Source organism: Mya arenaria, chromosome 2, assembly GCF_026914265.1.
Source record: "Mya arenaria isolate MELC-2E11 chromosome 2, ASM2691426v1".
NCBI classification, from domain to species: Eukaryota; Metazoa; Mollusca; class Bivalvia; order Myida; family Myidae; genus Mya; species Mya arenaria.
Genome location: NC_069123.1, coordinates 41,438,798 through 41,463,410, shown reverse-complemented (window position 1 = coordinate 41,463,410; position 24,613 = coordinate 41,438,798). Strand labels below are relative to the sequence as shown.

Here is a 24,613-nt window from a genome sequence, read left to right as displayed (position 1 = left end):
CCCCAATTTCTCGAAACAACTTAAGCTTAACAGGCTTAAGAAGCTTATTTTGTACAGCAATATTAACCATTGAATAAAACTTAGTTTTTCCTAATTATCAGACATATAACTTCCATAAACTGTTTGAAAACTTGTAAAGACGTAAATATTACACAAAATATAGACGAATAAAAATAGTCAGAATAGCTTAATCCTTTTATAACAGACTTATGTAGTTTCGAGAAATTGGCACCAGGAGATTAGTTAAACAATAAACACTCTGAAAGAAAATCATCTGAAATTCCAGTATTTTAGTCTAAAACCAAAAAGATTTAAATAAAATCACCAAAATTGGAATCATACAAATCGAGAGACTCCTGGAAAATATAGAACATTAATGACAAACTTTGAAAGAAAATCATCTTAAATTCCAGTATTTATGATTAAAATCCACAAAATTTAAATGAAATCACCATAATTGAGATAATAAAAATCCAGACTCTCTTGGAAAAAATAGAACTTGAATGAGCTGCACATTTTTAAGTCAGTAAAATGTTATGAGCTAAACATATACATGTATCACTGATCTATTGTTTTATTCCTTGACAAGTTTGTAAAATGTTTCACCTCTTAACACCAAACATTTATAAAACTAAGGGGACTAGATTTTCAATAAACCTAAACATAATAATCCTGTTCAACATCAAAACTTAATCATTGACTAGAGCCTCATGACTAGAACCATTATACATAAAATGAATGCCACAGAGCATGATATGCTCACAAATGTAAAACATTGTATCAACAGATGACTAAAAACTAAGCAATGACAATTACAATACAATCTGTCAGAATTAAATTTAACTGTTGTACACAATCAAGAATGTGAAGTAATTAATTACACTGCAGTTGAGTTAAATGTTTTTACATCCTTCTCTTCTTAATGAATTTCTTTCCCCAAGTTTTTGCAACACGGCCATTTCCATGGCATAATTTACATAGTGGACGCACTTTGGAGAATTTTGTGTACATATCCTGAATGTAGACATGATTGTCATCCAATAGTTAATCTTCAGTTCCACAATAACAACATACTGGTGGCACAACTTTGCTGAAACCTGAACTGTAATACGCAATTTCAACATCTGACGTGCAGTAACTCGCCCTCAGTGTGACCAGACCTGAATCATCTGCCATGGGATCACCACAGACGTACAGATTCTCCTCTTTCATCCTTCGAAGTAGAGCATCCTGCATGAGAACAATAACAACTAAGAAAAAAGACCTGGATCTAACAGAAACCAGCAGAATAATGTCACTATATTGTCACCTGTCACAAAAACATACGCCTGGTAAATCTATGCTTACCATACAAGACGACCCGGGTTAGATTACTGGCCTGGGCGCATGTGTTTTGTTGGTGGTAACCAAGCCAGAGAAGTGGGTTTTCTCCAGGTACTGTGGTTTTCCCAAAACACATCACAATCCACACTCTTGCGCAACATCATTCCAACTTAGTGACTTAGTATATGTACTAAATCTCAATAAATAAAACTAAAAGTCAGTGGGTCAGTCAGTATTAATACAGCCAGGCCCAAAAGGGGCATAACAAAAACAAGTGCACATTTATAACTTTACAAATGTTGTTTTCAATTTTTTTTAACAGGTATACAAAATTGTTCTTATGTAAATCCATTCCATTGAACTAACCAGTATAAACACATTTTTCTTTACTATGGTTACCTGTTCTCTGTCTGTTTTACTTGGACTGTACACAACCCTGGGTTTACGGCATTCGGCACACCTGACCACATCACGAGCCTTAGTAGCCTGGACATCAATATAAACACATGTAAATGACTAGTTTTCCTTCAGGCAATAAGAAACAACCATTTGGTTAAAGACAACATACAAGTATTTTGCTTGAAAAATAAAACTGTAAAACACCTTTAGAATTTAGGGAATGGAATTGCATGGTTTTATAAATACAACAGTTTTGTTTGTAAATGAAATTCATTTCTGTTATTCTAAAGCATAAAGAACAAGAGCTGTCACAGTATGTGACGAATGCCCCCCAAATGTGACATTGACCTACGAACAAGGTCAGTACATGAAAAGTTGATCTTGCCTTTACGTGTCAAATACATATGGCAAGTTATTTCAAATTGCCTCTGAACATAAAAAAATACCACCCATACTTGACAACCTACACTGTTATGTCCTTATATTCAGAATTCCCTTGTGAATAAACATTGTATCTTTCACCTTAGAGGAAGGGACATGGGTCTTGCACAAGACACATTGTCTTCGTATGTGGAACACATGTAGCAAGTGATTTTAAAATCTGTCCATACAAGGGAAAGTTACAGCCCGGACACGACAACCTATACTCTATGTCCTTATATGCAGCACTCCATTGTGAATAAACACTAAGTGTGACCTTGACCTTTGAGGTAGGGACACGGGTCTTGCACGTGACACGTCGTCTTGGTATGTGGAACACATGTGGCAAGTTATTTTAAAATCTGTCCATACAAGAGAAAGTTACAGCCCGGACACGACAACCTATACTCTATGTCCTTATATGCAGCACTCCATTCTGAATAAACACTAAGTGTGACCTTGACCTTTGAGGTAGGGACACGGGTCTTGCACGCGACACGTCGTCTTGGTAAGTGGAACACATGTGGCAAGTTATTTTAAAATCTGTCCATACAAGGGAAAGTTACAGCCCAGACACGACAACCTATACTCTATGTCCTTATATGCAGCACTCCATTGTGAATAAACACTAAGTGTGACCTTGACCTTTGAGGTAGGGACACGGGTTTTGCACGCGACACGTCGTCTTGGTATGTGGAACACATGTGGCAAGTTATTTTAAAAACTGTCCATACAAGGGAAAGTTACAGCCCGGACACGACAACCTATACTCTATGTCCTTATATGCAGCACTCCATTGTGAATAAACACTAAGTGTGACCTTGAATTTAGAGGTAGGGACACGGGTTTTGCACGCAACACGTCGTCTTAGTATGTAGAACACATGTGGCAAGTTATTTTAAAATCTGTCCATACAAGAGAAAGTTACAGCCCGGACACGACAACCTATACTCTATGTCCTTATATGCAGCACTCCATTGTGAATAAACACTAAGTGTGACCTTGACCTTTGAGGTAGGGACACGGGTCTTGCACAAGACACGTCGTCTTGGTATGTGGTACACATGTGGCAAGTTATTTTAAAATCTGTCCATACAAGAGAAAGTTACAGCCTGGACACGACAACCTATACTCTATATCCTTATATGCAGCACTCCATTGTGAATAAACACTAAGTGTGACCTTGACCTTTGAGGTAGGGACACGAGTCTTGCACGCCACACGTTGTCTTGGTATGTGGAACACATGTGGCAAGTTATTTTAAAATCTGTCCATACAAGGGAAAGTTACAGACCCGGACGGACGGACAGACGGACGGTGCGATTTTAATATGCCCACCTTCGGGGGCATAAAAAGTGAATATTTTATACATGAGGATCTTAAACCCGTGAACTCAGAACAAGGCATGCATAAAATTTGATGCCTTTCAAACCTCGATAACTTTACAGTCAGTGATATATATTGTAACATATGACATGATACACTTTTAAGTTTTACATTGTAGTTTTCCTTTACAGCCAAACAAGTTTCTTGTCAGTTGCTACTAGCTGGTAAAATACCTTTAGAATTTCTCTATTCTTCTTGTCCTGTTCAACAGCTTCATCATCGAAGTCCGTGCTTCTAGCTGAGGGACGGAATTTATCAACAGTCAAAGGTTTTCCGTACACCTTTACCAATAAACAAGTTAGAATTAGTCAAATACTTTCTCAGTAAAACACTTGTGACAATACAAAAACTGTTAGAATTTCAAACTTCTTCAGATAGTATAGATACTGAAATATTGCTATTGTCTCCCATTTATTAAGGCTTTTTATGTGTCTCATTATCTACAATGCTCAAGTTTTGACTATAGTTGCTCCAAAATCAAATTCTAAGAGCCTACACAATGAGCTGTGGTACTTAAAACTAAAACCTTAAAAGCATGTGTAAACAAGAGATGTTTGTCAAACATTATGCCCCCCCTGAGCGCCATGTTGTCATGATTAAATGGACAATTGAATGAAATATGCATGGACCGAAATGACAGCTGATTTGTTGCTGTTTTAAGATTATGACCATTAAAGTGTGAGGATAAAGTGTGTTATGACCGTCATGACCTTTGACTCTATGAACTCAAAATCCAGAGTCATCAGCTGGTCACCAGAAACCTAAATGTCAAGTTTGAGGGCCATGGGTGCAGGCATTGTCAAGTTATCACAAGACAAGTTTTTTTCGTTCAAGGTCACTGTGACCTTGACCTTTGACCTGTTGACACCTTAAATCATAAGGGGTCATCTACAAGTCAGATGCAACTCCAAGTCAAGTTTGAAGGCCATGGGTTCGGGCATTGTTGAGTTATCACTCTGACAACCTTTTACCATTCAAAATCACTGTGACCTTGACCTATGGCTCTATGAATCCTAAACTCAATAAGGGTGATCTACTGGTCAGGCTTAACATCCATGTCAAGTTTAATGATCATAGGTTCAGGCATTGTTGAGAAATCAGTGGGGGAAGATTTGTTAACTTTTTTGCGTTAAAGGTTACTGTGACATTGACCTTGGCCTGATGACCCCCAAAGTCGATAGGGGTCATATACTGGGCAGGCCCAACCTTCATGTCAAGTTTGATGACCATAGGTCCAAGAATTGTCGAGTTTGCTTTCAAGGTCACTGTGACCTTGACCTTTGACCCCTAAAATCAATAGGGGTCATCTACTGGTCAGGCCCAACCTCCATGTCAAGTTTGAGGGCCATGGGTGCAGGCATTGTTGAGTTATCACTTGGACAACCTTTTATCATTCAAGGTCACTGTGACCTTGACCTTTGGCCCAATGACCCCTAAAATTAATAGGGACACTCTTCTGGCCAGGCTCAATCTCCAAATCAAGTTTGAGGGCCATCGCATTGTTGAGTTATCACTCGGACAACCTTTTACCATTCCAGGTCACTGTGACCTTGACCTTTGGCCAGATGACCCCCAAAAACCATAGGGGTCATCTCCTGGTCAGGCCAATTCTCCAAGTCAAATTTGAGGGCCATGGCTGCAGGGATTGTTGAGTTATCTATCGGACAACCTTTTACCATTCAAGGTCACTGTGACCTTGACCTTTGGCCCAATGACCCCAAAAAACAATAGGGGTCATCTTCTGGTCAGGCCCAACCTCCAAGTCAAGTTTGAGGGCCATGGGTGCAGGCATTGTTGAGTTATCACATGAACAACCTTTTATCATTAAAGGTCACTGTGACCTTGACCTTTGACCCATTGAGCCCAAAAAACAATAGGGGTCAGCTACTGGTCAGGCCCAACCTCCAAGTCAAGTTTGAGGGCCATGGGTGCAGGCATTGTCACGTTATCACTCGGACAACCTTTTACCATTCAAGGTCACTGTGACCTTGACCTTTGGCCTGATGACCCCCAAAAACATTAGGGGTCAACTACTGGTCAGGCCCAACCTCCAAGTCAAGTTTGAGGGCCATGGGTGAAGGCATTGTCACGTTATCACTCGGACAACCTTTTACCATTCAAGGTCACTGTGACCTTGACCTTTGGCCTGATGACCCCCCAAAACAATAGGGGTCAACTACTGGTCAGGCCCAACCTCCAAGTCAAGTTTGAGGGCCATGGGTGCAGGCATTGTCACGTTATCACTCGGACAACCTTTTACCATTCAAGGTCACTGTGACCTTGACCTTTGGCCTGATGACCCCCAAAAACAATAGGGGTCAACTACTGGTCAGGCCCAACCTCCATGTCAAGTTTGAGGGCCATGGGTGCAGGCATTGTTGAGTTATCACTCGGACAAGCTTTAAAATTATTTTACCATTAAAGGTCACTGTGACCTTGACCGTTGACCCGATGACCCCCAAAATCAATAGGGGTCATCTACTGGTCAGCCCCAACCTTCATGTGAAGTGTGATGACCATACGTCCAGGGATTGTTGAGTTATCACTCGGACAAGCTTTGGTCTACCGACGGACCGACCGACCGACCGACATGCCTGTGCAAAGCAATATACCCCTCTTCTTCGAAGGGGGGCATAATTAAACAAATAAACAATGCTATTTTTCTTTCTTTAACCACACATTTTAAACTTAATGTGAAAGATTATTTTCAACAATGGAAAAATATTCCCTGTTACTATTTAGACTATTATAGAGTAATGTTTTACAAAACATTTTACCTCCTTAAATGGCAAATAATGTGCCCCACTTGCATCTGGTGTTGGCTCCGGCAAGAACGACAGCTTTTGTACATCGTCACATTACGTACTGGATTGTTGGTACAATACTTGCAGTCCCTGTCAGTACATTTCATCAGCTGGAAGCAGTAGTGTGATGATTTCCCATGAGATGACAGGAACATCTGAAAAATTGTAGCAGAAATTTACATTATCATTTTACAAATAATATACATTCATGACTTGTAAAATACAAAATTCAGAAATAAGTTTTAAAAAAGGCACCTCAGTTTCAAATCTTTGCAAGAAAGTGTTTTTAAACTGTTATTTAGCATCATGCTTCATAATTATACAATTAAATTAGTTTGTCTTTAGACATTGACTACCTGAAGAGGACCATCATTCTTGAAGTCTTTACTTTTGCTGCTGGAGCTAAATGATGTCCTTGCAGAGCCAGTAGCAATCTTTACAATGTCTAGGTTTCTTTCAATGTCTTCTTCGGTAGCTCCTGCATAAACTTTAAGCTTCTCTCCCTTGAGTTTCATTCTTTCAAACCGCTTGTTGACTGTTTCTATAGTAGGCTTAATACTGGACTGAAAGGCTTCTTTCAATGCTGGATGAATTTCAGCCTGATTTCTAACTGCTGCCAAGGAGGCTTTTCCCTTTACCATTTTTTCAAACTGTTCAGGCATTTTCTCCCTTCTTAAAGACACATGTTGGAGAGATAAGTTAAGAATGCTCATACACCTCTCCGCCGGATTCATCCAACTATGATTTGGAGCAGTGCGAATTGCTATTAAGCAGTCAAAATCAAGTGTAAGGAATATTTCCAGCAATGACGTCTTAACAGAGTCATATGTGAGGCGATGGTCTGGTCCACCATCTGTCAGAATACACAATACAGAGTGGTCCAAATCTAGCGAATTTTCAGAGTAATTTTCTTGAAGCAATCTTGTCAGTTCTATTGCATGACGGAAAGGTGCCGATGGTTCAAATACTTTATCCTTTGATGACACAAAAACATGACCTTTGAAGAAACTATCGCTTGGATTTTCTGGAATGTCTGATACTAGTACCACTGACGGTACAATACCTCCAATGTGGAAGTCATGGTCAGAGGCCACAAGTCTTGGACCATCATTTTGAGTTAGAACCTTGTTATGTCCCCTAACACCTGTAGAAATCGGAACACTTGGCTCTCCAATGGGAACGATAGCTTTGTCATCTAAACAAAGTGTGTATTGTCTCTGAACATGACACAGAAATGCTTCATGTACTTGTAATATGCTGCAACATAGTGTGCATCTTGATGGTGCACCCTAGCTAACCTTGTCTGTACCCTAAATTTCACATTTAGACGGGATGAATATTTCAAAGCTGCCTGTGAGAACTGGTTGGCTGGAGTGAACTGCAGTCTGAGACTCTCAGTACTTGGAACTGGTGTATCATCGGGTAACCTTTCCATAATTTCTTCTCTTAAATCTTCAATTGAAATACTTTACGGCATGTACAGCTCATCAGTTTTACGTCTTTCATGAACATGCATAATTTGTTCATCAAAGTATTTTCCCGCTTCATCATACTCTGAAGTTATCATACTTTGTGTCACTACCGTTCATTGCTCTCATATCCAGAATTAACTTGAGGTCATCACTTCCAAAAACAATTTCTGCTACTCTTTCATTCATATTTTTCTGCTCACTATTTTCAGCAGTTGTTTCAAATCCTGAGACATCAAAAAACATATTTCTCAACACCGATTTGGGACATTTTACATAGTCAATATACTTGTTAATGAAATCTCTTCGCATGTGACGAGATGAAAATTTGACCAACGATTCAGTTATACTACTGATAATACGACCATTCTTTTCAAACCTTTCTTGTGAGTCTGTGTCTAATACTCTCCAGATAAAATTTAATGTCCCCACACATCCTCCGTATGCTACACGATAAAGCATTACAGGCTTTGAGATCTTTAGCTTCTTAACATATTCCCTTCTCTTATATCTGTTTGATGGGAAGAAATCATCAAGGTCAACATATTCATACTCTCCTTGTTTACTCATGTACTCATCAAGGTCAGCATACACATCATCCACATTGCCCGGCAATATGTACTGACAGGAAGTTTCATGACCATTAGCATTTCCTTCATCAGATGGATCTAAGGTTCTCGATTTTTCTTGAAGTTTTTTGTTTTTAATCAAGCTTTCATTATACTTGGCCAATGTTGCATTAAGATCCTCAATGTAACAGTTTAAAGTTTAATTTTTGTCGGATGCCATTGAAGGCATGCCAGCGACATCAGCCAGGTCGCTACAAATTTCAGACAGCCTCTCTGTTTTGATTACCGGAGGTGTATGATGGTGCTTAGAAAACTGATTATAGTGCAGAAATTTTTCAAACACTGATGGGATAGGACAGCCTTTATCTTTAAATCTTGAATGAACATGATCTTTATACCATAATGCATCTGCTAGCTTTCTCAGTGCTTTTTGACCTGATGAAATTAAATCCACTGTCCATCCACACCCTAATTCATCTACAAAATCCATGAGATCAGTATACAGTTTCTGTGGCCCACTGAGCTTTCCATTTACAGGTATCGGTTTATCAGGAAGAACATGGCGTTTCTGACTGTGCATAAGTACATTAAATGCATTCAATTGATCATTGTTGTTTTTGTCAGGCTCAGTTCATGTGAAATCAACATATCTATAGTTTAAATCATCCATCACATCATAAATGTTCATATCACTTTGGACAATAATTCCGTCATCATTGGCATGCTTCGAGTTCTCGAATATTCTTATTGAGGTAAGCGATTCAGGGGTATAGTTTAACTTGGCAAGTGTGTTTGCTTTTGTAAATATGTCAATAAATTTATCAATCTGTTTGTACCGCAAGCCGCCTGCTCCCCACTTTTCCGGGATTTATGCACGTGATAACAATTTTCATGGAGGCTACCATCTTTCTTCTGGATACATTCGATTGACCGATGTACCGCTAATCGATTATAGGTTACAAAGCACTAAAATGTGAAAAACGTCGGCGATTTGTGTTCGATACGACGGAAAAATGCCCGCTCCAAAAAATACATTTTGACATATTTTTAATGATGCGGGCGGAAGGCAAATTGATTTTTTTTTTTTTTTTTTTTATATTGAAAAGAAATCGTGCGGGAAATCAGATGACCTAGAAATCAATTTGGTGTGGCCTAAGCATAATATGACAAAAATCTTAGAACTGATATGCAAGATTAAATGAATAACAATTAATAAAATAGGAAATCTTCCATTTCTGCACATTTCATACCAACAATGAGATGTGATTTCACTTCTTTTTAAAAAGTATTCTTATTTTTCAATTCTTTTAACTTTATTGGAAGACTGTTCCAGTCCTGGATTGCTTGATAAAAGAAAGTATTTAATATAAAACTGTCAGCCTGTGGCACTTCAAAATTTCCAGCACTATGTCTACTGTTGTAAGAATGTGTGGATGAGACTAAAGTAAAATGTTCATGTAAGTATAACGGGCATTTGCTATTAAAGATTTTATGTACATGGTTTAGTCGTAGTTGCTTTATCCTATTTTCTATATTAAGCCATCCATTATCACTGAAAGCCGAGACTTTCAGGGAAGTTCTACAATAATAGCCATAAATAAATCTGACAACTTTGTTCTGAGTGACCTGTAATTTGTTCTTGAATTGTTTAGATATACCACTGTACCAAGATGCCGATGCATTGTCAAAATGACATTGTATTAAGGAGTTACATAACAATATTCTTAGATTCATATCTAAAAAACGATTTTGTCTAAATAAATTTTTTAACCTAGAATTAACTTTACTGACAATATTAATTGTTAACAATAGATGCAGCACTGAGATCATTGTCCAGTATACTTTCAAGATTCCAAGATATTTAACAGATTGTTTAGGTTTTATGATATGGCCATTGCAGTTTACATTAAAGCTATCAACTTTTGTTAGTTTCCTTTTAGACCCAAATAAAATACATTCTGTTTTTCCAAGATGCAAAGACAGTTTGTTGTCAACTAACCACTTACTACAGTCTTTGTTCATTACTAATAACAGACGGATCTTTGTGTGAGAAAAGGATAGCACTATCATCTGCATATAATACCAATTTACATTTTTCACTTATGCTTATACTCATATCATTGACATAGTATAAAAACAGCAACGGTCCAAGTATGCTTCCTTGAGGAACGCCACAAGAGATGTTCATGAATTCAGACGTTGTATTATTTACATTGACAACTTGTTTACGTCCAGATAAATGTGATTGAAACCACTCAATTGAATCCACACCAATTTATTTTAACTTCTGACATAGAATTTTGTGATCTACGGTATCAAACGCCTTTTGAAGATCCAGCATAATCATTCCTGTATATAGACCTTTGGAATTTTGTTCTTTTATATGGTCGGTTAAATGAATTAGGCAGGAGTCAGTTGAATAGTTACATCTAAAACCACTCTAAGTTCGTATAATAATCCATGTTTAACAAGAAAAGATTCTAGTTGGTTGTATACAACTCTTTCTAAGATTTTTGAAACTATACATAGTATGCTTACAGGTCGATAGTTTGAAACATCAGATCTGTTGTTTTTCTTAAACAATGGTTTAACTTAAGCATTTTTGAGTTCAGATGGTACAATGTTACTTGTGATAGAGCTGTTTATCAGAAATGTTACTGGTATCTTTAAAAATGGTGCAGCATCTTTTAAAAATCTTGCAGGAATGTTATCTAACCCTGTGCTTTTTGAACAATTTAGTTTACATAGTTCCTTGTAAATGTATTCTTCACTAACAGTGTGAAGTTTAAATTTAACAGAGTCAGGATTTCTATCTTTATAAAATCATTTAAAACAGTCAGACTCATAGTTAAACAAATTGAAGGGCAAAGGTAGTTTTTTTTACTGAAGTTGAGGCTACAGTAGTAAAAAAAGTATTAAAGTGATTTGCAATCTTACATGGTTCAAAACAATTTTCATCATAATCTTAAATGGAAATTCTATATTGAAGCAAAGATCCATAATTTCCAATTGTAAGTATGCAAGATGTAGTTATCCATCTTGGTTATTTAAGTAGTCGTGATGGCTGTGAAGCTATGATGTTTAAATGTAATAAATAATAAACTGTTACTGAGATATGGACCTGATGTTGCACACAAAACCTTAACCAATTTGAAATGCCAACCCCAGGGCAAGAATAACATCTCATTTTTTTCTTTAAGTCAAACTAAAAACTGTTTAAACAACAGACTGTGATCACCAGCGAGAAAAAATCATGAAAGAAAGTTGGTTTTCGTATTCAATTTACCTTGCGGCGGCCCTTCAGCATGTTCAGAGACGACTGTGGATGGGGCAACTGTTCCACTGTTCCCTACAGCATCTGAAACACACAGTTAAATTGAATGTACACTATTAAAAACTCATTAAAGCTAAAAGCTTCACACAAATATACTATTATTCAGGTACAAAAATAACACATGCAATCATTTACTAAATAGATGCTTACAACACCAAATTACAAACAAGATCTAGATGTATAAATCAACATGTGTTTGTCATTCCGAGAAACAATGTCTCCGCAGTGACACCCAATAAATGATAAAATAATCCAGACTCAATGAATCTATTAATTGAGAACAAGCTCAAGTTTTACTAAATTAAGCTTAACAAACAAACATTTATAGGTTTAATTTCAACACACACACAATTAATTATAAACTTTTAGCATACATAAATGTTCTCGTTTCCTCTCATATGTACACTCAGTACTGGTGAGTTTGACCAAGGAAACCGACTGAAGTGTGTTTAAAATAAGCTGTTGGCTTTTACACAATCTGAGCTTTTACACTATCAGGCTTAAATAAATTAGTATGAACTAATCAGCACTTCAGTTTACCATGACAAGCATGTTTCAAGACTTCTGCTGATTCACTGAGGGCATCTTCAGATGGTTCTGGGACCTCTGTAGTTTCTGCAACTATATGACCATCTTTAACAGCATCTGAAATGCATTGAAATCCTATACCACGCGCAGACCTACAATGTCACAATGCTATTATGAGATATAAAAGTATTTGTCTGATGTTCGCAAACATAGGTTTCAGGAGTTGCAAGATCATTTTACAATTTAAATTTTAAGTTACATACAGTCATTCCAAGATACACTTTTAACACAGCAACACATCATTATTATTACACTTTTGACATAGAGAGCGAACTTTCACAGTTGGTAAAACATCCGAAGACAAAGCCTCCTGCAAAACACTCTCTCCTAAAAGAGACCACCCCAGTCTCCTTAAAGAAAAACATTGCTCAAAGACAAACTCTTTGAAACAGAGACTATCAAAAATAGAGCACTATGGCCTAAACCAACCAATTCATCTAAAAGACAACACAATTGTGTACACTACTTTTAAAAGATACACTCCATCTAAAAGAAAACACAATTTTTATACACTACTTTTAAAAGATACACTCCATCTAAAAGAAACACAATTTTTATACACTACTTTTAAAAGATACACTATCTGCCAAAGGATATACCCTCCAAAGTGTCTTTCTCATTAATGAAACACTTTTGCCAAAAAGAGAACTTTCACAGTTTGTAAATATGCCTCCTGTAAAAAAGACTCTCTTCAAAAGAAACTGTATCTCATGGATAAACAAAGTGATATTCCATCAGTGGCTCTAGCAATTAATATGTGCAATACCCTTTGGGTTCATGGAAACGAGCTGGTCCGGTCAATTATTGCAAACAAAATAATTGCCCTCAGATTCGTTGCAGAAGAAAACTTCTTTAGTGCCAATCTGGTGTACAGTCCCTTTAATGAAACCGACTCACTTTTTATTTCTTTTGCCTTGAGTGTAAATGTTAAAATGTCAAAACTATATAAGAAAATAATGTATTATTAATTTATATTATGTATTATTAGATTTACCATGACATACTCAAACATCAATGTTCTTCGGTTAAGCACTGTCAACTGGCCAAATTTCAACCAGATAGCTGTATAATTAATTCCAAAATCCAAATGTCACTGGTATACGTTACATTCCCGAAATAAGAAAAAAAAAATTATCTATAGAAAGATAATTATGTTTCAAACATCAGAGGAAGGCTCCTAAAGAGATAACTCGGCTGTGCAGATAACTGCATCCACAAGCTCTCAAAGGAGTCCTCCAAGATGAGGATTAACCAAAAGATCAGCAGCCCCTTAAATAAACAAAGTGATATTACATCAGTGGCTCTAGCAATTAATATGTGCAATACCCTTTGGGTTCATGGAAATGAGCTGGTCCTGTCAATTATTGCAAACAAAATAAATGCCCTCAGATTCGTTGCAGAAGAAAACTTCTTTAGTGCCAATCTGGTGTACAGTCCCTTTATTGAAACCGACTCACTTTTTATTTCTTTTGCCTTGAGTGTAAATGTTAAAATGTCAAAACTATATAAGAAAATAATGTATAATTAAATTATATTATGTATTATTAGATTGACAATTTCATACTCAAACATCAATATTCTTCGGTTAAGCACTGTCAACTGGCCAAATTTCAACCAGATAGCTGTATAATTCCAAAATCCAAATGTCACTGGTATACGTTACATTCCCGAAATAAGAAAAAAAACGCTATCTATAGAAAGATAATTATGTTTCAAACATCAGAGGAAGGCTCCTAAAGAGATAACTCGGCTGTGCAGATAACTGCATCCACAAGCTCTCAAAGGAGTCCTCCAAGATGAGGATTAACCAAAAGATCAGCAGCCCCTTAAATAAACAAAGTGATATTCCATCAGTGGCTCTAGCAATTAATATGTGCAATACCCTTTGGGTTCATGGAAACGAGCTGGTCCTGTCAATTATTGCAAACAAAATAATTGCCCTCAGATTCGTTGCAGAAGAAAACTTCTTTAGTGCCAATCTTGTGTACAGTCCCTTTAATGAAACCGACTCACTTTTTATTTCTTTTGCCTAGAGTGTAAATGTTAAAATGTCAAAACTATATAAGAAAATAATGTATAATTAAATTATATTATGTATTATTAGATTTACAATTTCATACTCAAACATCAATATTCTTCGGTTAAGCACTGTCAACTGGCCAAATTTCAACCAGATAGCTGTATAATTCCAAAATCCAAATGTCACTGGTATACGTTACATTCCCGAAATAAGAAAAAAAACGCTATCTATAGAAAGATAATTATGTTTCAAACATCAGAGGAAGGCTCCTAAAGAGATAACTCGGCTGTGCAGATAACTGCATCCACAAGCTCTCAAAGGAGTCCTCCAAGATGAGGATTAACCAAAAGATTAGCAGCCCCTTAAATAAACAAAGTGATTTTCCATCAGTGGCTCTAGCAATTAATATGTGCAATACCCTTTGGGTTCATGGAAATGAGCTGGTCCTGTCAATTATTGCAAACAAAATAATTGCCCTCAGATTCGTTGCAGAAGAAAACTTCTTTAGTGCCAATCTGGTGTACAGTCCCTTTATTGAAACCGACTCACTTTTTATTTCTTTTGCCTTGAGTGTAAATGTTAAAATGTCAAAACTATATAAGAAAATAATGTATAATTAAATTATATTATGTATTATTAGATTTACCATGACATACTCAAACATCAATGTTCTTCGGTTAAGCACTGTCAACTGGCCAAATTTCAACCAGATAGCTGAATAATTCCAAAATCCAAATGTCACTGGTATACGTTACATTCCCGAAATAAGAAAAAAAAACGCTATCTATAGAAAGATAATTATGTTTCAAACATCAGAGGAAGGCTCCTAAAGAGATAACTCGGCTGTGCAGATAACTGCATCCACAAGCTCTCAAAGGAGTCCTCCAAGATGAGGATTAACCAAAAGATCAGCAGCCCCTTAAATAAACAAAGTGATATTCCATCAGTGGCTCTTGCAATTAATATGTGCAATACCCTTTGGGTTCATGGAAACGAGCTGGTCCTGTCAATTATTGCAAACAAAATAATTGCCCTCAGATTCGTTGCAGAAGAAAACTTCTTTAGTGCCAATCTTGTGTACAGTCCCTTTAATGAAATCAACTCACTTTTTATTTCTTTTGCCTAGAGTGTAAATGTTAAAATGTCAAAACTATATAAGAAAATAATGTATAATTAAATTATATTATGTATTATTAGATTTACAATTTCATACTCAAACATCAATATTCTTCGGTTAAGCACCGTCAACTGGCCAAATTTCAACCAGATAGCTGTATAATTCCAAAATCCAAATGTCACTGGTATACGTTACATTCCCGAAATAAGAAAAAATGGCGTTAAAAAATGTTTTTTGCCAATCTGGTGTACATTTTTCGGGCGTTAATGTTAAAATGTCAAAACTATATAAGAAAATAATGTATTATTTATTTATATTATGTATCATTAGATTTACAATTTCATACTCAAACATCAATATTCTTCGGTTAAGCATGGTCAACTGGCCAAATTTCAACCAGATAGCTGTATAATTCCAAAATCCAAATGTCACTGGTATACGTAACATTCCCGAAATAAGAAAAAAAAACGCTATCTATAGAAAGATAATTATGTTTCAAACATCAGAGGAAGGCTCCTAAAGAGATAACTCGGCTGTGCAGATAACTGCATCCACAAGCTCTCAAAGGAGTCCTCCAAGATGAGGATTAACCAAAAGATCAGCAGCCCCTTAAATAAACAAAGTGATATTCCATCAGTGGCTCTAGCAATTAATATGTGCAATACCCTTTGGGTTCATGGAAACGAGCTGGTCCTGTCAATTATTGCAAACAAAATAATTGCCCTGAGATTCGTTGCAGAAGAAAACTTCTTTAGTGCCAATCTTGTGTACAGTCCCTTTAATGAAACCGACTCACTTTTTATTTCTTTTGCCTAGAGTGTAAATGTTAAAATGTCAAAACTATATAAGAAAATAATGTATAATTAAATTATATTATGTATTATTAGATTGACAATTTCATACTCAAACATCAATATTCTTCGGTTAAGCACCGTCAACTGGCCAAATTTCAACCAGATAGCTGTATAATTCCAAAATCCAAATGTCACTGGTATACGTTACATTCCCGAAATAAGAAAAAAAAACGCTATCTATAGAAAGATAATTATGTTTCAAACATCAGAGGAAGGCTCCTAAAGAGATAACTCAGCTGTGCAGATAACTGCATCCACAAGCTCTCAAAGGAGTCCTCCAAGATGAGGATTAACCAAAAGATTAGCAGCCCCTTAAATAAACAAAGTGATTTTCCATCAGTGGCTCTAGCAATTAATATGTGCAATACCCTTTGGGTTCATGGAAATGAGCTGGTCCTGTCAATTATTGCAAACAAAATAATTGCCCTTAGATTCGTTGCAGAAGAAAACTTCTTTAGTGCCAATCTGGTGTACATTCCCTTTAATGAAACCGACTCACTTTTTATTTCTTTTGCCTTGAGTGTAAATGTTAAAATGTCAAACTATATAAGAAAATAATGTATTATTAATTTATATTATGTATTATTAGATTTACAATTTCATACTCAAACATCAATATTCTTCGGTTAAGCACTGTCAACTGGCCAAATTTCAACCAGATAGCTGTATAATTCCAAAATCCAAATGTCACTGGTATACGTTACATTCCCGAAATAAGAAAAAAAACGCCATCTATAGAAAGATAATTATGTTTCAAACATCAGAGGAAGGCTCCTAAAGAGATAACTCAGCTTTGCAGATAACTGCATCCACAAGCTCTCAAAGGAGTCCTCCAAGATGAGGATTAACCAAAAGATCAGCAGCCCCATACATAAACAAAGTGATATTCCATCAGTGGCTCTAGCAATTAATATGTGCAATACCCTTTGGGTTCATGGAAACGAGCTGGTCCTGTCAATTATTGCAAACAAAATAATTGCCCTCAGATTCGTTGCAGAAGAAAACTTCTTTAGTGCCAATCTGGTGTACAGTCCCTTTATTGAAACCGACTCACTTTTTATTTCTTTTGCCTTGAGTGTAAATGTTAAAATGTCAAAACTATATAAGAAAATAATGTATAATTAAATTATATTATGTATTATTAGATTGACAATTTCATACTCAAACATCAATATTCTTCGGTTAAGCACCGTCAACTGGCCAAATTTCAACCAGATAGCTGTATAATTCCAAAATCCAAATGTCACTGGTATACGTTACATTCCCGAAATAAGAAAAAAAACGCTATCTATAGAAAGATAATTATGTTTCAAACATCAGAGGAAGGCTCCTAAAGAGATAACTCGGCTGTGCAGATAACTGCATCCACAAGCTCTCAAAGGAGTCCTCCAAGATGAGGATTAACCAAAAGATCAGCAGCCCCTTAAATAAACAAAGTGATATTCCATCAGTGGCTCTAGCAATTAATATGTGCAATACCCTTTGGGTTCATGGAAATGAGCTGGTCCTGTCAATTATTGCAAACAAAATAATTGCCCTGAGATTCGTTGCAGAAGAAAACTTCTTTAGTGCCAATCTGGTGTACAGTCCCTTTAATGAAACCGACTCACTTTTTATTTCTTTTGCTTCGAGTGTAAATGTTAAAATGTCAAAACTATATAAGAAAATAATGTATTATTAATTTATATTATGTATTATTAGATTTACAATTTCATACTCAAACATCAATATTCTTCGGTTAAGCACGGTCAACTGGCCAAATTTCAACCAGATAGCTGTATAATTCCAAAATCCAAATGTCACTGGTATACGTTACATTCCCGAAATAAGAAAAAAAACGCCATCTATAGAAAGATAATTATGTTTCAAACATCAGAGGAAGGCTCCTAAAGAGATAACTCGGCTGTGCAGATAACTGCATCCACAAGCTCTCAAAGGAGTCCTCCAAGATGACGATTAACCAAAAGATCAGCAGCCCTTAAATAAACAAAGTGATATTCCATCAGTGGCTCTAGCAATTAATATGTGCAATACCCTTTGGGTTCATGGAAACGAGCTGGTCCTGTCAATTATAGCAAAGAAAATAATTGCCCTGAGATACGTTGCAGAAGAAAACTTCTTTAGTGCCAATCTGGTGTACAGTCCCTTTTATGAAATCGACTCACTTTTTATTTCTTTTGCCTTGAGTGTAAATGTTAAAATGTCAAAACTATATCAGAAAATAATGTATTATTAATTTATATTATGTATTATTAGATTTACCATAACATACTCAAACATCAATATTCTTCGGTTAAGCACTGTCAACTGGCCAAATTTCAACCAGATAGCTGTATAATTCCAAAATCCAAATATCACTGGTATACGTTACATTCCCGAAAACCCCCCACAAAAAACGTTATCTATAGAAAGATAATTATGTTTCAAACATCAGAGGAAGGCTCCTAAAGAGATAACTCGGCTGTGCAGATAACTGCATCCACAAGCTCTCAAAGGAGTCCTCCAAGATGACGATTAACCAAAAGATCAGCAGCCCCTTAAATAAACAAAGTGATATTCCATCAGTGGCTCTAGCAATTAATATGTGCAATACCCTTTGGGTTCATGGAAATGAGCTGGTCCTGTCAATTATTGCAAATATATATATATATATATATATATATATATATATATATATATACTCAAAAAGCTCCCCGCAATTTTAATATCAAAGGCCATTTTATCTCTACCTTGAGCAAAGCATCTATCTAAAAACTGAATGCACCCTCTTAACTTATGAGATACGTTTTCATATTTCGTTGAGACTGTACTTCGTGCTGTCGTCGAAAGCGGCATCATATTTTGAGCTATCGCACACCAGTGTTAACACAACCTGCATTAAATGTCCCGCTTAAAAAAATGCTTAATATTTTCTTTTTTATATTAACAAAACTCTTTACGGAACACGTGATCACAAATTCCCGTTTTCTTTTAAATCTACAAAACCAACCATCTAGGTTCTTTTCAGGGCTGTATTCTGATTATTGTTTTGCCTCAAACGTCTTTCAATGAAAAAACCTCTTATTATAGAAAATTCGAGCGCAGAGGTTTGCTTATCATTTATATGATGCTTTGAAGAAATAGCGATGCTCATATCAAACGAGAGCAGAAACCTAATTAAAGGAATTTCGATATGTATGGGGTCTGACTTCAGGTTGACCCTGTGCTCGCCAAACGTAGCGCTGGATGTCGATTGGACCGATTGCACCTAGTGGTCCGAGCCTCAGGATTAAATCATTCTGCATTTCTTCAATACTTCAATCGTAGTTATTTGAAAACATAAACTTCATGCATAGAAAGAAAACTGTCTGTTGACAAAGCCTTTACTGCTGAAATAGTAGGCCCAGTGGTCATATTTTTGTAAATAAAGACAGTTGTTATCTACCAATATACCACCACGGCAGATGTTTCCGAGAAAAATGCGTGGATTTGAAAAAAATCTTGCTTCAAGCAGGTACATGGGTCATATAAATGTAAGTGTAGAATAATAGTACATGCCGTTTTTTTGCTAAAGTGAGCAATTCCTACACCGCGCATACAAATGTTTGTACACATAGTAATCGTGTAAAACAACAGCACGAATTACATTCCTTTAAATTTGATACAATAGAATTGTATAAGCATAATATCATGTTCCGATATAGGAAACAACTACACTTAAACAAGATGACAATTAAGCAGCTGCATGAATATATTTATTCAAAACAACAATTTCTTTTCAGGTTATAAATATGTTTTCTTTGCTCTGGAATAACAACACTTGAACATAATCTAATAACAACCGCTGTGTCAGCTTGGTCAATAAACTTTATTGTGATAACGATACGACCTATGTGAACTCTATAAGGGATGTCAATTGAAAATATCGTTCGGACTCGAATATTAAAAGCAATTGATATTGAGAAGAACCAACATTTAAAGACATTATATTGGTCAGTGTTTCAAAAATAAATACTGCTAGAAAAAAACCGTAATCAAATACAGATGTTAATCATCTTGTAATGCTTTTTGGAAAATATTATGTCAAACGTAAAACTCATTCACTTCTTTTGTTTCTAAGTTTCGTGTTTTTTTTTGTTATATTCACAAATAAAAAGAACACTTAATATTTATGAGCGGATTTGCCGCTAATGAGCTCTTTCACGAGATGACACGCCTGTTGTCTGTTAATATGTTAATGGTGTCTAAACTGTAATCATGAAATTTGTTTACCAAAGTTTAACATTCAAGACTTTGTCTTTTAATCCTCGTATCTAATTATATCCTATCCTAAATGCGTTGCTGCCGTTCGGACATGTTTTCCCCCGAACGTGTTCGTTTATTAGTATGTAGATAGTATGGGGCCCGTTTCTATAACGATCTTAGTCGATTGTAGTCGTAAACTGAAATTGTCATAGTGTCATAATTGTGTTAATTTGCTACATATTTGTGTGAATTTGACTCTAGCCAGTATTAAAATGAACACAAAGTTATTTATATAAAGCCAAATCAACTTGTTGACATTTATGACGTGTCTACAGATTTCACATTTTGAAGTTACGACTTAGATCCATTACTGAAACGGGCCCAAGAGAAAACAAACAAGTATATATTGAGCATTACGGACATATTGAGGGAACATGGCGGCGGTATTAACCATGTTTTCAATAACATAATTGCACTAAAAGCACGAAACCATATTGGTATTGCAAAGCTTTTAAACCAATAAAACATATTTTTGTTTTAAATTAAATATCCGAATGGAGTGTTTGTAAACATTTGAATGTCACGTAAACACACAAGTATTAAAGTCGTTTCAAAACACATCAACTTTTAATTAGATAAATGTTGATACGGGATTTGATTAGTTTATAAAATGGGAGTAGAGTTGAATCTGCTATTATTATAATAATGTTTCTAAATGCATTTAAATAATAACAAAATGCCTGAGAGCGGAATAAAACAATTATTTTTTTGAAAATTTGCGCAATAACAGTTTATTCAAATGTTATGCCATAAAACTCGTTTACAGATAATGATATGTAAATTTAAACGTATTATTATGCATATGCATTAATACTTCATGTTACTTGTGTGCCGATGGGAAGGGTTTCTATAAAACACCACTCTCGGGTAGTGATTAATGGAAACCGCTGGTGTCGCGTCAAGTTAAAAGCAAATTTATGCACGACTTTTCACTGAAAGTCAAAAAGAAATCGACATTGATCTAGTCAGGATTTCATCAGTTTCCTGCGATGAAAAAGCTTGCTTTATCAGCATCGGATGTAATTCAACTCGTCATATCTTATATATTACAGCAAGCTTTGAAACTGTTTAACTTCTTCGGGATGATAAAATGGAACAGAATCAAAACGGGAAGTACGCAGTTTGTTTTGTCGCAAATTAAACTGATAAAGGCGCATATGAATATCACTCATTTGCGGTGACAGGTGACCGAATCGGTTGTTCGTATGAACTGTGAGGAAAAGTTTGTATTTCAAGAAAAAAAGTACACTCGAAGAAAAAAGACTGACATTTATCAGAAGGATTTAAATGCAAGTAATATTAATAGCAAAATCGAAATGAAAACGTCATTTATTTTAAAGGACAAGTCGCGAACACATTCGATGGAAAACTGCAGAAGACGCGAATTACACGACAGTTGTATTCCAAACCTTTTATTATGTTCAATGCGTTAAAACTGATTTTAGTTCTATACAGGGGTTGTCTCAGTTGTCCAGGACAAATAGTGTTATTAAGTTTAATTTAATCTAATAACATTTAAATGCACACTACATATAGAGGATCTCAAATGCACGCCGACAGAGAACGCCGCACAATATCCAACGGTATTATCAATTATTATGTATCGATACTTTTGTTGTGGATTGATATATAGTATATAACAAATGTAAAGACAATAAGTACTATTTCCTTTTTCTTGATAATATTACCGATTGATAGCTTGTTATAATATTGAAATGTCATATTAACATGATAAACTTTTCATAAGCGTTTTAGGTCATTCGCCACGATGTAATAAATACACGGTGTACACAGCTGAGGATCGATATTCGGGGTTTGAAGCAATGCCAACATATCCCGTATTCGCCCATCCTCGCCCCACAGGACTTTGCTTACTTCCAACAGCTCAAAGAACAGAGGTCGGAAGTTCGAATCCATTGAGGAACTGATGTCTGCAACATTAGCATTTAAGGGATTTGTCTACTAACTGGTTTGTGAATGTAGTTTATGAACGGATGAAACGCCTTCACATGTGCGTGGTACCTCTGGGAATACCGTTCTGACAATGTACATTATATACTTGCCTTAATCATATACTTATCTTGTCAAGGGGTTTTGGGACGATCGTCGAAGGTATAAACTAATTGTCCAAAGCTGTGTATGTTTTATGCTTTATTTTAAAATTTGACATATTATTAAAGGTATTATTGCAAATAGTGTCTTTTATATCTTTATGTTCGTTAATGCCTTATAATATTATAATTGTATCTTCAAAAGTGATAAGAAGAATTGATAATTATACAGTTCTTGATCAGCGGATAAAATAGTGTGTGCTTAAATCATGTATATAGAAAAACAGTTTTTATTAAATAATGCTGAATGTTCAAATTTTCAAACTCAAGTAAAAGTTGTATGTGGACTACCTCAGCTCGTTTTTTTTGTCAAAGTCCTGGTGTTCTATTAATACAATTGTCAGTATAATGCCAGATGTTTTCTAGATTAATTTGTTATTATAGTAAGATGCAAAGTGTTACTATTCTGACACATACTAAGCTCATCCATTTACATAAAATTAACAAATCATTTGATGGGTGTATATCCTTGTGATAAAGTGTAAGTAGTAATATTTGTATTTCAAATGTTTTTGGTTTCAGCCTTATGGAATGGTACTTTCAAAAACTCTGACATAAGTAGATTAATACAAATAATATCTGTTATATATAATGTAACTTTAAATTGTTTTGCTTGAAGTTGTTTCCTTTATTTGTTGTAAAAGAATTATTATTTTATACAATAAATAGAGAACTAGTAATTGAATTCCTTTTAAACGCTTAACTTATTTTTTTACTAACATTGACGTTTTCATTCGATTTGTGTTGACATTGGATAAGTTTAACTAATTAGACCTCAGTGAACTCCTGTTTCTCTGACCGTTCCATGGCGGTGACCCACACATTTCGTCACCTTAGTGCAAGAACTCAATACTTTTGTTCAGATGTCGGGAAGATTATTGACTCCTTGCATTAAGATATCGATATTGTATGGTAGTCTGTATTGTTTGTACCTTGCGTGTGTTTCGTTCAGTGCCTGTTAATACCGAATTCCGTTAGGGCATCGCCTGTGAATGTGTTGATTTGAAATGCGATACTCAATAGTATGATTATGAAAGCATAAAATCACGAAACTAAGAAAAACTCGACAATACGACAGTTCGATGATGAGATATACTATCGAGTTTTCGAGATAGTACCTACTGTCGCGTTATCATCATCGCACTGTCGCGCTATCAATGTATTACTGTCATGTTATTATAAGTTTTATTATTATCGTACTGTCGCGCTATCATTATCGTACTGTCGCTGTAATATTATCATACTGTCGCGCTATTATTATCGGACTGTCGCGATATCATTATCGTACTGTCGCGCTATTATTATCGTACTGTCGCGTTTTCATTATCGTACTGTCGCGCTATTATTATCGTACTGTCGCGTTATAATCATCGGACTGTCGCGATATCATTATCGTACTGTCACGATATTATTATCGTGCTGTCGTGCTTTCATAATCGTACTGTCACGCTATTGTTACCGTTCTGTCCGTTATCATCATCGTAGTGTCGCGCTATCATTATCGTACTGTCACGTTATTATCATCGAATGGCCGCCTTTTAATTTACGTACTATTTTAGTTTAAAATGTGCGTGTATGCTGCTGTAAAGTATAAAAGCGCTCCCTACTATATTCAATAAAAGGCCTTGTTCCAACGGGACACAACACAACAGACTTTCAACACACAGTGATCTTACGAGTTCAATGTCAGATAATTCGTAATGGACTTGACGCGGATCAAAGTAACATTTTGTAGACAAATATTTTTCCTGTATGTTAACAGGAAAATAGAATTCACACCCTATATTCACTTTCATGATTCATGCTATAACAAAGATGAATCACATAAATAATTTGTCAAATTCTCTTGATTATTCCACTATTGATCGATAAATGCATCAGAGCAAAATCCTTTATTATTTACATACCAAACCAGAGACTCCATACACAATTTGT

At 35.7% G+C, this 24,613-nt stretch overlaps 1 protein-coding gene across 2 annotated transcripts; it reads right to left on the bottom strand.

The window, feature by feature from the left end:
- Positions 1 to 442: 442 nt before the first annotated feature.
- LOC128221545 (uncharacterized) lies at positions 443 to 9,239 on the bottom strand. 2 transcript variants are annotated; one of them, XM_052930154.1, is made up of 5 exons: positions 6,689 to 7,613; positions 6,306 to 6,487; positions 3,702 to 3,809; positions 1,723 to 1,809; positions 443 to 1,230 (listed from the first exon to the last, which is right to left on the bottom strand). In XM_052930154.1, exons 1-3 carry the CDS (start codon positions 7,064 to 7,066, stop codon positions 3,791 to 3,793), a joined length of 579 nt encoding a protein of 192 aa, XP_052786114.1. In that variant the 5' UTR covers positions 7,067 to 7,613; the 3' UTR covers positions 443 to 1,230; positions 1,723 to 1,809; positions 3,702 to 3,790. The 2 variants fall into 2 exon arrangements, 1 of the variants encoding a protein (XP_052786114.1); XR_008258989.1 differs by lacking the exons at positions 3,702 to 3,809; positions 6,306 to 6,487; positions 6,689 to 7,613 and adding an exon at positions 9,207 to 9,239 and having other exon boundaries at positions 1,723 to 1,848.
- Between the last annotated feature and the right edge of the window lie 15,374 nt (positions 9,240 to 24,613).